Source organism: Branchiostoma floridae, chromosome 5, assembly GCF_000003815.2.
Source record: "Branchiostoma floridae strain S238N-H82 chromosome 5, Bfl_VNyyK, whole genome shotgun sequence".
NCBI lineage: Eukaryota > Metazoa > Chordata > Leptocardii > Amphioxiformes > Branchiostomatidae > Branchiostoma > Branchiostoma floridae.
The window spans coordinates 23,045,115-23,059,676 of NC_049983.1; the positions used below are offsets into that span (position 1 = coordinate 23,045,115).

Genomic DNA, 14,562 nt, shown 5'->3' on the forward strand with positions numbered 1-14,562 from the left:
CAAAGGAACTAGAGTTCGGCGACCTCATACCTCCATGAAAATTTAGAGCTTTCGTAAATTTCATGCAATTGACTAGCACATTAACATAATTTATGCATGGTATTGTTCATCATTGACTAACGTACACATGTCACAATTATAAAATTCCCATTATTAATCATAAAGCGTTTTTGCAATTTTTACAGAAATTATGCAAATAAGTTCCTCATTACCATATTTGGTATCTGCTTATATTCCACCTATCATAGTTAACATGTGTTACATTTATTGAAGTCCAGTTATTGAAAACAATGGAATTATACAATTTCCTCATTAATCATGCAAATTAAGTCCTCATTTGCATAAAATGTATATCATTATGAACATATTTGCCTAAGGTACCCGCATGCCTAGTATGATGCCAATCCATCAATCCTTTCTGCAGTTATCCTCTTTAGAATGTCTTGACAAAAACGCCCCTGCAGTTCCGCAATTAAATGTTAGGGGGCTGAAACCTGCCCCACTTTGTCATGACACTGCAAGCTATCTACCAGCCAAATGTCAAGACCATATCACATCCAGGACAAGAGATACATTGAAAAAACTGCCATGATATAATATCCTCATTAATTATGGAAATGTACTCCTATTTTGCATAATTAGTATTTAATCTTGTACAAAATTGTCTAAGGTACCTACATACCAAAAATGATGAAAATCCGTTGTTCCCTTCTTGAGTTATCCTCGTCAGAAGTTTTTGACAAAAATGCCCCTGCTATTCCCAAACTAGACGCTAGGGGGGCCAAACTTACGTAATTTTTTCCTGAGCACAAGAGCTATCTAATATTTAAAAATCTTGACCATAGCATGTTCAGAACACCGAGATAGCAAAACCGGAAGTTGCGCTGCAGTACCAAGGCCACACACCAGGGGGCCCAAAATTGACCTTGACCTTCGTCTTCCCAACCCCTACCTACATACCAAATATCATCGTAGTCCATCAAGAGGTTCTCAAGTTATGATGACCACAAATATGCGGACACACAGACACACACACAAACACACACACACACAGACACACTCAAAACTATACCTCCATTTTTTCATGGAGGTAACTAGAAATTTACAAATTTTCACAGATGTACGAGATTCCATCATTATATTTTCTCTCCAGGCCAGTTCCGCGGCCACATGCAGCAGTGTTACCACCGGGAGTGCGACGACCTTCGGGTGGTGACCGAGGATGGGCTGCTCTTCCTGAAGAAGACCACAGACGCTGTCACCACCACGCTGCTCCGCCTAGCGGGTGGCGGGGAGAACTGCACAGGTGAAAACATTAGCACGGTATGACACTTTACGGTTTGAACTGTGCATGCGCAGGGTCAAAGGTGAAGTTCCCTTACTTGTAAACAATTCTTCCCTTACTTGTAAACAAGACCATGTTTGACAATATATCCAGACATATTCTCTTATTGCCTCAAGGGCCTTCAACTTTGACATTTTACCCACAGTGCATCACACTGCGCATGCGCATTTCAAATCAACTTGTTGACAGTGTTTGCTATAGTGCAGTGCGAGGTAGCACAACAGTTTTTCGCCTATGGGGAGTTACATAGTTAAGGACCTCAAAGTGAGAAGGTTTTACAGCAGGGTGCACATGCAATTTACAAGAATTGGACATGTTGATGTTCAGGGTACAAGTTACCAAGGAGGCAAAAAAAATAGCATCCTTTTTTAAACTCCTAGAATTTACGAAATGTTTGAAACTGAATACGCCGACTCTTTCTCGTGTATAAAAGCCACTATTAATCGACTCCGGGTCCCAGCGGAAGACATGGAACTGCAGCAGACGTACAGGCAGTATCCGTAACAATCATGCCGATCGAGTTAACAAACATCGTAATCCATACACACTCTCCAATCTGGTGTAATCCTACCATCTTAGCATTTCATAGTTTCCACCTCGCTGTATATAGTGCGCAGAGGAATAGCGGTTTTTTCAAGTGCTTAGACGCGTTACTTTATAGCCTGTACCACCATCGGAGATTGGGGTCGCAAATTAATACTGTGTTCTGTGATCCAATTGAGCAAACGAACACACGTACTATGAATCAATTCCATTTTCTGTCATCTTCAGATGGCCCAATCTCATCTGCGCCACCTACCGGACGGTCTGTTCTGCAGGTAGCTACTATTGCTGCTTGCCTCGTGACTGCGTCGCTCGCCGTTATCCTTGACTAACGTGTGTCATCTGCGCCACCTAGCGGACTGTCTGCTCTGCAGCCGTTATGCTGGGCTAACGTGTGTCAATTCACCATCCGGGCTATCATAACCGCTGTACCATGATTATTTTGCATTTAGTAAATCAGAGATAATTGTTTACGATATACGAGGCTAGTTACACACCTATGCAAGCTTCACACTAGTATTATCAAGGATTCAACGCTAAGCTGCCAGGTAACACGTGTCATAGCATTGCTCGTTCATTCTCTTACTTGTTGAGGTTATATGAAGTAATTCAGCCAGTCTTTACTTTGTGTCATTTGTCTGTCATGTTCTTTATATGCGTATATGTGCTAGTCCGCCAATAAAGCAATCTATGTTGACATCATCAAGATTTTATTCTTGGTCGGTTCTGGTTTACAACGGAATATTTCATAATTGTTAGGGGAAAAATGGGCCCTCTTGTCCAGCCCTGGATTAAAGCCCCCAGGGCCCATTACTGGATCAGATTACAGGTGGTTCGTAGTCCTACGGCCAGTAACTTTAATCTTGTTACCTGGTACCAGATGGGCAGATACTTTTGCCTGGTTTGGTGTGTGATGTGGTGTCTGCTAGCAGTATGAATATTTATTGTGTTGATATTTGACAATGGTACGTTAATGAGAGCTCGAATGAGTTCGATTATGTTTCCGCTCCCTAGCGGCTTGTTGTGATATTGTACATAACGAGACGTTCGGGAAATTCCTTCCTTTTTATCTGAATATAATACTGTCACCAAATTGGAGTAGCAGAGGGCTGATAAAGAAGTGACCAGAGGTATGTGCATCCTTGCAGCTTTTCTGGAACTGCAGGAGAGTTTTGTCAGAATCTTGTTGAGGATGATCTCGCTCATCAACATGAAGTGATGTTTCAAATATCTTTTTATGTACCATTTTCATTACGAAAACGTAAACACTCATTCGACATGTTTCCAACCCCTCCTACGTAAACATAAAGTGGATTTTCCCAAGGATAGAAGTGTATACAAGCGGATGTTGTTTTTCTATCATCACCTGTGAACCGACGGTCAAGCAACACTGAGAAACATTTAAAGCTCCGGTCTAGATATACCACGTATCATTTGGCGTATCTCGCTCAATTTCTGGGACGCAGTGTTCACATACGGCCTGTGCCTTCTTCTGTAAAGGAGAGAGTTCAGCATCTACTGTTGATTTCGTTGGGACACTTCTGCATTCACGATTTGTCCGGACATGGCTTGGAAAGCGATCTGTGTTCTCCTGGCCTTCAGTATGACAGGTACGTACCGTTTGATACATTTGCCCTTTGTACAACCTTGTAATCCGCAAGCATAAGGTACTAGTAGTATCAAAAGCTGACAAAGGAGGCTAAGCCATTTTGCCAGTTTTTGATGCAGTACTATTTTATGCTATTGTAGGATTTGCTTGGAGATTACTATCCTTGGTTTCATCATCAGTTCATTTTTAGTTCCCATGTAACTCATGTTTTTGAGTGAGGGAGAATGATTAAATTCATATTTTAATGGATTATTGTGAATGGGTGTACACAAATCAGGGTGATACCCAGGCTACATACGTCTGCACCACTGCACCTTGCACCAGCAATACCGGAAGGAAAAAAAGGACCGAAAATATAGATGTTTTATTCTTGCTGTGACAGACCCTGATATATCCCACGTGCACCATTCAGTTAGGTAAGGCTAACGTCACATTTCCAAATCGGGGCCCGGCCGGGCCGTTTGTGGAAACGAAAAATAGAAATGTATGCGTAAAAATATACACAAATAATGCCCACGACTATTCTCTTTACGTCTTGTGTAGTTTGGTGTCTTTTGTATCATACTTTTCGTTCTCGAAAGCTGCCCGGTTAGGCCACGGTTTGGAAATGTGACGTAGGCCTAACGTGGCCACGCATTCCTGTAGTGTCAGTTTTCCGCGGTTGATGTGTACAAGGTAAAGCCTAGGCGATATTACGTACGAACATACATAGTTTACCACACATTCTCTCCGTTTTCTGGATACATCACTAATTTCTTCCATTTCTTCCTTTTCTTGACAAAAGAAAGAAAAACAATAATGTGACCCTCTTTCTAAACACAATGATGAAACGCCTGTATCAAGTGGTTGCTATCTCCGTGGGAAAGTTGATACTTTAGATAGACCGAATAGAATCAAGGACATTATATAATCTCCAACCGGCAAGAATATTTTCATACCCAAAAATTAACGACCAACGTGAATGAAGTAGAGTTTTCTTGAAAGACGAGTTTAGAATCGTGTTGAGTAATTTGTAAATGTGGGGAGTCTTGTCAAGGCATTTATGTATTCATACGAAAACGTAGAAATCCACGGCATCTTGCTACCCCTCCTGCGTAAACATGACGTCTGTTTTCAAAAGGACTGATTCTGAAGTGGATACAAGTATTGCTAATTTTCACTCCACAACACTATATGGCCTCCTTCGGTCAATATTGACCATGGTAAAATCCTAATTGATATCAGCCCTACAGCGTCGACTGTGGCTAAACAGTCCTATACGAGAATGACAGTCCCTGCCACATAGGGCACATCTGTAAGCTGACTCAGGTCTAGATCTGTTGCAGAGTTCTTTTCACAAGATCCGCTTTTCTTCTGCCATGCGCATCAGTCTGGTTTCTCCTGATTTTGGCTGCCTGGACAGTGTACATCTCCAGTTGGATCTGTCGTTTGCAAGGTCCTCCCAGTGTTCTGTGTCAATATCAAGACTCCACAACGGCAACAACAACACGAACTCGTCCTGCAACATGATTTCAAATGCTACAATTTAGGCGTTATACCATACCACATCACTTAAGCTGAGGAGGAGATACCTTCTGTTTAGTTCACTACGTAGCATCGGCAAATACAGTAGTATAAGACTTGCTTTGTCTTGTTGTTCTTAGTCATAACAACAGCCAGCGCTTCGGCGGCCCGGGAGCGCGTCACCGCCCCCATCCAGCCGGGCAGCGACGTGGAGAACCTTCGGCGGCTCCTGCGCGACCACTTCGGCACGAACCGGCACCACGTCACCAACCCCAACCAGAAGTACGCCGTCAAGAGCTTCATCTACCAGACGTTCAAGGACTACGGACTGCAGATGGTGTATCATCTGTTTGTCGGCAACAGCACTAAGGTAAAATGTGCATATCCTTGAATACTTTCATCAGGTCTGTTTGTTTATGTTTTTTATTTGCGCAACAAAAAATACAGAAAACATAATACGATGACGGGGAATCCGTTATTATTACCTTCTCCAGAAGGTTATGTTTTGAGCGTGTTTGTCTGTCTGTGTGTGTAAGTTAATAGCATGACTCGAGAAGTCTTGGATGGATCCTGATGATATTTGGTAGGTGGGTAGGAGTCAAGAAAACGAAGGTCAAGTTCGATAATGGCCCCTTGGAGCAAAACTTTTTTTGATAACTTTTGTTTTGAACATGCTGTAAGTGCTGTAAATTTGGGCCCCTAGCGTTATTTGGAACTGCAGGCGCTGATTTCCTTTCAAACGAAGGTATGAACCCCAGTTCATTGAGTCCCGGGCACGGTATTGAGAGGCAGAGCTTAACCCTCTCCTTCCACCGCCTTTTGCCTCCCCAACCGAAGTCAGGTACACATTTTACACCTTGTTGGTGGGAGAAAATCCGTTCTAACGCAGTGCCTTTCCCAAAGACACAATTGCAACATCTAGCCAGGAAGAACAGGAATCGAACCAGTCCTCTGGATTTGTGTACCCAACTGTAAAGTCAATTTTTTTCAGTATACCAAGTTGAAAGAAATCATTGGAAGAAATCACTGGAGATCCAAATAAACAAACAAACTAAGCCTTGCCACTAGGCTATTCGACGCCTTGTAGACTCCCCAATATATATGCTAATATCCAAGCAGATCCTACGGTAGCATAAGATAGTATCAAAAGCTGCCAGAGGCAAATGTATACCTATTGGATGACTACACTCCTTGGCCAGTTTAGTACAACATGTATCTTATGCCATCGTAGGATCTGCTTGGAGATTATATATACGAAGGGGGGTGCCAAAAGGGCGGGTACCTGACCCAGTGCCAAGTTGTCTGATCTAAGTGAAATTGCGTATGTGTAATAATTCCTATCTCTATGGGTTAAGTCGCAAAAGACAGCTCTGAACTAATTATGGTTTCTGATTTACTGGTGTTTGAACTTAGTCAGGTGCGAAATGGACCAGGTGTGAAATGGAACCAGTTGAGTGTCGCGCAGTGATCCGGTTTTTGTATTTGAAAGGACGCACACCAAAGAAGACTTTTGATGAAATAAATGAAACTTATGGTGATGATGCCCCATCATATGACCTTGTAAAACGCTGGCATCCTGAATTCAAACGTGGCTGGAAGTCTGTGGAAACAGCTCCCAGACCTGGTCGTCCCTCTTGTGCCATTGATGAGGTATCAGTTGGAGGACCAACCTGGGGTGTCCTACAAAATCGGTGTCCAGAGCTGCATCAAACGATGGGAGAAATGCATAACTCTGGGTGATTCCTATGAAGAGAAAGACTAATAACTGTGCCAAGTTTCATTAATCTCCTGCTATGGGAAATGGGTCAGGACCATTACTAATTGCACGCCCCTCGTATACCGTTTTCATGGTCCCTTCCTGCAGTTCCCCGGCGTGAACGTTGTGGGGCGCTGGCCGGGCCGGTACACGGACACGTCGCGCGACAAGCCGCTGGTGCTGATGGCGCACTACGACACCTCGCGCAGCGGCGGCGGCGTGGACGACAACGGGTCCGGGCTGGCCGCCCTGCTGGAGTCGGCCCGCCTCATCACCTCACAGCCCTGCCTGCAGGACCACACCATCGACTTCGTCGCCGTGGATCTGAAGGACCAGGAAATATCTAGTACGTGAGAGAGAACGTGTTGTTGTGCTGTTATATCTTTTTTGTACTTAGAATATTGTTATCAATAAGTATCCTCTCCTTGCCAATTACATTTGTATCGTCCCTGTTTTTGTCAGCCCTTTGTAATAGCCACAGGCTTGTTGGGCAGCCCTGGCTGTACGTGCTCAACAGCCAGATCAATAAATACATATTAAATAGATAAATGTCAGCTGTGTTATTTACATATGCCTGATGTTATGCCATCAAAGGTACATGTGCGTTTGTGGCGTCGCGTGTGGCGTAACTGTTGGTGTTGGGCTCGGAACCTAGAGGTCCCGTGTTTGATACCGTGCCCCCGGCGCTGTACCCTTGGGAAAGGCACTTTACACGACCTTCCTCACTTCACCTAGGTGAAAAAAATTGTACCTGACTTTGGCCGGGGAGGTAAAATACTACCTTTACCTTTTAATTAGTAAACTGCGGTGTTTTCAAAATATTGCAGTTTGAAACCACCTTCCGTCGACCTGATTCCCTGTATTCAGAAACAACGGTTATGCTTGATGGATAAAGGTGAACTAGCGTAACATAGATATGTTTTTTTCACATATCCGAGAATTAAAAAGCGTTATGATATAACTGTCGCTCTTTGAATCATATTTATCGTTTCTGTCCACAGTCCCCGACGCAGCATGTTGGCAAGGAAACTGCGGAAGCAGAGCTTACGTCACCGACATGTTACTGCCCTACCTGCAGTTGAGCAACATCGAGCCGGCCAACGTAGGGGGCGCTTTCGTCCTGGACTCTATCCTGAACTACAACAGCACAGAAGGGTCACAAGGCTCCGAAGGGTTGTCGGACATTTCTTCGGTAAGAAAGTATCAGTAACTGTATGAGAAAAGATGGTCCACAAAGCCACAATTCACTTTGGTCTTGTTGTCGCCTTAAGAGCATTGGGCAAGGGTAAGAAAGAACAACCTACATCAAGGCACACCAATCATGAATAAGCTCTTTCGCAGATTTGACTACGCATGTGCGGGCGACAGGAATTGTAAATAATATGTCGAAGGTGGAGGCCCCTGAGAAAACCTGTCTCGTCTTGGCCATTGTTTCGATCTGTGCAACAATGTCCAGACGGTATTGGTGCCTGCAATATGGCGGAATGTTTACAAGTCAGTGGCCTTCACCTTTGACATATTACCCAGAATTCCTCTCGTCAGCACATGTATAGTAAAATCTGCGAAAGCGCTTATCAACAAAAAGGGCCTGCATGCTCTTTTCCGTAAGGTGTAGGGAGTCTATTTTGATTTTCCGAGATTCGTAGGAAAAGCCGTCTTATTCACGTAATTTGTAGCGAGGCAACAAGATTTTGAGTAATTGCCCCGGATCTTAAAACATAGGGTTTTTATTCGGAATTCAGCGTAAAACAGACCCTCAACAAAGACGGAGGGCGGCATAGACATCCTAACACTTTGGACTAGCTGCCGACGTCACCTGTTTCTAAGGTCATGTGATCTATGTGCCACCGGATTGGTCACTTGAATTCTGAGGATTTCCGAGGAGGACTAAAACATTCGATGCGCTAATTTTCTAGAGGCTGGTCGCCATATTATCTAAATGGCGTTGGCGTTAGAATAAACAGTGCATTTATTCGTTGAGCCAGCTAGACCATGTAAACGCTAACTGTTGCCCCTCTTGTTCTGGGTTATTTTTTTTTTTTTTTGCAGACCCCAGGCATCGCGAGAGCGTACGAAAACGTGCAGAAGGACAACTTTCGCGGGAACTTCATCGGTGTCCTGGCCAGGGAGAGCTTCGACTACTCGCTATACGGAGCTTTCGACTTATCCTGGACATTCGCGAACCCGGACCCTAAGTACAAGTTTCAGGTATGAAATTTTGGCATGTGTTAGAAGTCATGTGACCCACACGCGTACACACAAGGTACATGGACACATACACATACAAACACAGAGATAGAGAGAAAGACAGACACACGCACACAAGGTACATGGACACACACACACATACACATACGCACATAGATAGAGACAAATGCGTACGGACGCACATACACACATACATACACACATACACACACACACACACAGATGCACAAAGTTAACACAAACACACAAATCCATATGCGCGGACACACGCACGCACACACAAATACAAACAAACAAACATACAGACAGCGAGAGTTGACACAAACACACACAAATTCATATATATATATTTCTATATATCTTTCTATACATAAATCCATGTACAGTCAAACCTGCCCAAGACGACCACCCGGGGGACCGGAAAAAAGCGGTCGATTTGGACAGGTGGTCGCTGAGAAGAGTATCGACTCAAAACATGCGCGATGGAAAGTATAAATGGTTTCCATTGTGCTTAATGGCATAAAGCAAGCACACTGCACGCATGCAAAGAAGCGAGGTCTTTAATCTCAAATACAACAGGCACACTGTAAACTGTAAATTTAACCCCAAAATCCGACGAAAACTGGCCGATTTCGGCACAAAATCGTGCTAGTTATCATCAAAAATCTATGAAAACCTCAATTTTGAAAATGATGCGGTCATTATGGGTCCCAATTTGGGCCGGTCGCGGTCGCGTTGACCAGGTGGTCGTTGAGAAAAGGTCGCTTAATGCTTATGTCAATGGGAAAATAAATCGGGACCGAGAAAAAGTTGTCGAAATGGCCAGGTGGTCGCTGAGAAGAGGTGGTCGCTCGGGCAGGTTTGACTGTATGTATCATCAACACTCCAGCTTGCGGAAATCCCTATCAAGGACGTTGCTAAGGACGGCCCCTCCAGCCCCTACTGGCCGGTGTACCAGGCGATGACGCAGTTCGGGGATCACTACAGCTTCTGGACCGAGAACCCCGACCTGAAGGCTGTGCTCATCACAGACACGGGTACGGCGATATGTCTTCAGTTAACCCTATCTTGAAGGTGCACTCTCACCGGACGTGGGGCACGCTTGCGGCATTGCGGGGCTCGAAAGATACTGAACGAATTTCAGAGATAAAGATCGAATTTTCTCACTTGTTGTGTATTTTGTCGTCTTCTTTGTCACACTTTTACGTATTACGCAGTATCTGAATTATAAAAAATCGGAGAAAATTACAAAACAGTGACGCAGCAATGCCGAGAGCGTGCCCCACGTCCGGTGAGAGTGCACCTTTAGTGTCTAGAACGCTTGGGGTGCCGTAGCGGTTGTGTTGCGGTGATGTGCCGTATAACTGCCGAACGACGTGTGCTCGGCCACGAAACTAAGTGACTTTTCCTAAAATATTTTTTGCAATAGATCTACAAAAAACTATGACTTTGTGATTTTTTTCGTGTTACCATGGCAACGGGTTTCTGGCAGGCATATGTTGTATTTGCCGCCGTATATGGAAATCACTAGAAAGGATAGTCCTCTTTTAAAGTATCTCAATGATGATCAATGATGCTACAGGTAGCCATAGTAGATGTTTGATTTTTGGTCACAAACACTGATTTTTAAATGTTCTCCGCAGGACTCTACCGTGGGAGAATGACTAAGTGTTACCACCTCAGCTGCGACAACCTAAGCTGGATCTCAGACGACAACCTCGGCTTCCTGAAGAAAACCACCGACGTCGTCTCGTCCTCTCTGCTCTACCTCGCAGGTTCGCCGGAGACGTGTCCTGGTAGGACTTTATTTGCGAGCAAAAGTACAGAGACTTTCGTATGATCTATTCAGTGACAAACTACAACATTCTGTAAAATGAATATGATAAGGTAGTATATGTGAATATAAATGAAGATGAAAATGAAAGTCATTCATTCCTCATTTATTTTCTTTCTTTCATTCATCATTCATTCAGTCAGTCATTCATTCATTCATTTATAAATAAATTCATAATTTTTCATTCACCATTCGTTCATTCATTCATTCGTTTATCTTTCATATCACTTTTACTTATTCATTTATACACATTCATCATCCATTGATTAATTTATCATTCATTAATTCATCATCCATTCATTTCTCCCGTTCCTCCCCAGACCCGGTAGCTGTGGCTCCCATCCAGTCATCCGTCCATTCAGTCAATCATTCATCAATCCATCCATCCATCCATCCATTCATTCATTCATTCATATATCTATTTAATCATCCATTCCTTTCTTCCGTTCCTCCCCAGACCCCGTGACCGCGGCTCCAGACGCCTTTAAGGAGGGTTTCGTGCTGAGGGGCACGGTGGATCAGCACCTGGAGGCCCCATATGACATCACCTTCCGGGTAGACACGTTCTCCGCGACCGGACTCGTCAGGGCCCGGGTGGTCGTCAACGAGTTTGCCTTATCGACTAGAGTCGTAGGTACGTGGCGTTTGAACTTCTTGGTTTGAAGATCGGGATCCTTGGTTTAAACTCATTGCTTTGAACCTAAATGGTTTAAAACTACGTGATTTGAAACGTATATCTTTGACATCCTTGGTTTGAAACTTATACATTTGACATCCCTGGTTTGAAGGTCCATTGGTCTGAAGCTTTTAAATCTCCATGGTTTCAACCTACCAGATTTGAACTAACTTTCAAACTAATATGTTTGAGCCTCCTTGCTTTGAAACTCATTGGGTGTAACTCATAAGTTTGAAACTAATTGGTTTAAAAGTTTGAACTCTTGTTGAAGCTTAAACATTCGGACACATTGGTTTAAAGGCCCTTGGTTTTAGCTCATTGTGTCAGCTTCTTTGTTTTTTCCTTGGTTAGAAACTTAGATGTTTGAACTCACAAATGGACCCTTCTCTTGATTAAACCTTGCTTTGATATCCTCTTATGACCCTCCTTGATTTGAATCTTTTTCTGCTTGAACATATGAATGCCCTTGGTTTGAGCCATCCAGCATGTCGGACAATACTTACATCAGAATCACGTGAGTTCAAACGCCATATATGGTCCCGTTCCCCCAGGCCGGTTTGACAGCGTGTCCAAGCAGCTGAATCTGCGCCTGACCGAGCCGCAGATAGAGGCGCAGTGGGATGTGGACGACGTGGTGAAGGAGATGGCATGGGCGATGGGGGGAAGGGTAGGGAGACTTTTGTCGAATTTTGACACAGACAGACAGACAGACACAGACATAGACACACACACACACACACACACACACACACACACACACACACGCACACATGAACCTGCTAAAAATGTTCTTGGATATGCATTTGATATGAATTGGGTATACGTATGAATGTAGCCTGGGTACCATCCGGGTAGTACTAGTAGGTCGCTTCTGCTACCCGTCTAGCAGAGAAGCGACCGTATAGAGTGCATAATACTAGTAAACGTTGGAGCGAACCACTATCCGGATGGTACCCAGGCTACTATCAATGACCAATGGTTAACAAAGGCCACAATTAAGATACTTGCTGACCACTGCTTTGAGTAAACCATCGGAGTTCCACCCCCCACCCCCCCTCCCCCAGGTGACGAAGATCCAGGACAGCCTGCTGTACGTGGGTACGGCGAACTGGGGACCCAGGACGGAGTACCCACAGCAGGTGGCCTTCAACCTGTTTGATACAGATGCCGGTGAGTGAAGGAAATTTTCAAACAAAGGGAAGCCGGTGTCACATCAATAGTGATCACTTGTAAAAGCATAAAAAAATGTATTCTGAAAGGTTTAACATCGTGTTTTTACAGCTTTCCTTTAATGATTCTACCAACAGCCTAGTCCTCGCTTTGACTGCAACAGATAGCATGTTCTATTACGATTTACGTGCCAAGTCGTACCAAAATTAAAGACTTGTAGAAAATGTCACATCCTCCTTCTTTGCTCACTAGCTCTCAGTACTATCATGATGGTGGTAGTTTCCGGCCTTGCATCCAATGGGTTTAAGTAAAGGAGATGGGCGCCACCTTATGCACCGACTTACTTCTATCATGGGTGAAGGGTCCATGCAGCATGTTCCAGGTCTCACGCCCATTCTAATCACTTTTTTCAAACAGCACCCCGTGCGGCCTCGGCCCTGCCCTCGGTGCTGGGGACCCTGTGCGTGTTTCTGTTCGCCGCAGTCGTGGCCATGGGCGGCTGGATCATCTACAAGAAGTGAGTAACGCTTAAGTTAACCTTTTTCCGTGGGTAATAACCTATATCCATTGTTTTCAGATACATGGTATTTAGCATAGGGATATCGAATCGAGGGACGATGGCTTCAAATTTCAATTTTCAACATGTTGCAGTTTGAAACCACTGTCCAACGGAAATAGGTATCTCTGTGGATATAGGTTAACTAGTGGTAGCGCAGAGTAGGAAATTTGTAACCATAGTTCATATTTTGTTCTAGTATCATAATATCTTAAATCGTTGTGTCGTCGTGTATTATATTTCGTTGTCCAAATGAATTTATTTTCGAAAGCTTTTGTTATCTATGATCAACCACCTCAATTTGAACACAGGAATTTTATCATGTCTCCTTGTTCACGATGTCCATTGTGAATTTTGCTAAATTAAATCTGCTTTGATAGTTGTAAAATGTTTACAATTCCGTTGAACATCTTTCCATAGCAATTGATAAAAGTTTTGTTTGCTTTTTATTTACAGGAAGAAAATCGCGGAGCCATTTTCTCAAGATCAACCAAGTAGTGAGATGAGTTAAGAACGCCGTGCTATCATTGATTGTAAAAGCTATAGAAAAAGGCAGTCTTCGTTCTTCCAAAAACGTCATATTAATCAAATTTCATTCGAATCCTTAGATTTCTACGGTAAATCAAAGTAGTGTAATTGAACTAAAGGATGCACGGTAATTAGATTAGGTTTGGCGAATTTAGCGTCGCAATTTGCTGGCAGTAGAAATTGTGAGTCACAGTACGGTTGTGGCAGTATTCTGTATCTATATTCTATCACGTACCTCCCGGTTTCTTTGTTATCTTGACCTTGCTTGTTAATAAATCTGGATGAGTGTGTGCACCGTTACAACAAACTTCGTAGAAGATGTCATCTTTTTTTGGAAGCCTTAATTCTTCAAAGTAACCATGGAAATGATTTAATTCAGATCTTAACTGTAAAATCAATAAAAAGTGTGGACTAAAAATGCATATATAGACATATATCAATATAGAAACCAAATAAATATGACTATCAAACTGCATCTTTCTTTGTATCGTTTTTTATTGTACTGGCCTCTACGTACATTAGATACTTATATTTATGCGACTATATTTTCCACATTCACATATTAAATTATGAATAAATATACGACCTTATGATAACAAAGTTGTAACTAAATTGTGAAATTGTAGCCATGAATTCTATTCTGTTATGTGTTTGGTCATAGCATTGACTTTTGTCATAACATTCACTAATACTATAATTACTTTTCGATCTAAAACACAAACAAACTAGAGTTCGGGGACCTCATACCTCCATGAAATATTTATTGCTTTTTTGTGGATGGTATGTATGTTTATAGTCGGTTGTATTTGAGATTAATGGTTATAACTGTTATGG

General features: G+C 43.1%; 2 protein-coding genes across 2 annotated transcripts in view; both read left to right on the plus strand.

Annotated features, from left to right (window-relative positions):
- The window catches only part of LOC118416541, a 4,296-nt gene extending 1,706 nt beyond the window's left edge, over window positions 1-2,590 (plus strand). The window contains exons 4-5 of the mRNA XM_035821671.1: window positions 1,154-1,306; window positions 2,117-2,590. Coding sequence (XP_035677564.1) covers window positions 1,154-1,306; window positions 2,117-2,220 — 257 coding nt within the window. The 3' untranslated portion in view covers window positions 2,221-2,590. The remainder of the gene's footprint in view (window positions 1-1,153; window positions 1,307-2,116) is intronic.
- A 202-nt stretch (window positions 2,591-2,792) lies between these two features.
- LOC118416303 lies at window positions 2,793-12,652 on the plus strand. Its single transcript, XM_035821392.1, has 10 exons — window positions 2,793-3,498; window positions 5,141-5,370; window positions 6,865-7,102; window positions 7,758-7,948; window positions 8,806-8,964; window positions 9,854-10,001; window positions 10,608-10,760; window positions 11,256-11,432; window positions 12,026-12,141; window positions 12,539-12,652. Exons 1-10 carry the CDS (start codon window positions 3,453-3,455, stop codon window positions 12,650-12,652), a joined length of 1,572 nt encoding a protein of 523 aa, XP_035677285.1. The 5' UTR covers window positions 2,793-3,452.
- Window positions 12,653-14,562: the final 1,910 nt, after the last annotated feature.

Bases quoted from the DNA above. Each gene is read 5' to 3' on its own strand.
- LOC118416303 (XM_035821392.1), top strand. From the start codon at position 3,453: ATGGCTTGGAAAGCGATCTGTGTTCTCCTGGCCTTCAGTATGACAG. The intron at 11,433-12,025 runs GTACGTGGCGTT...CCGTTCCCCCAG, and splicing joins CTTATCGACTAGAGTCGTAG to GCCGGTTTGACAGCGTGTCC. The intron at 12,142-12,538 runs GTAGGGAGACTT...CCCCTCCCCCAG, and splicing joins CATGGGCGATGGGGGGAAGG to GTGACGAAGATCCAGGACAG.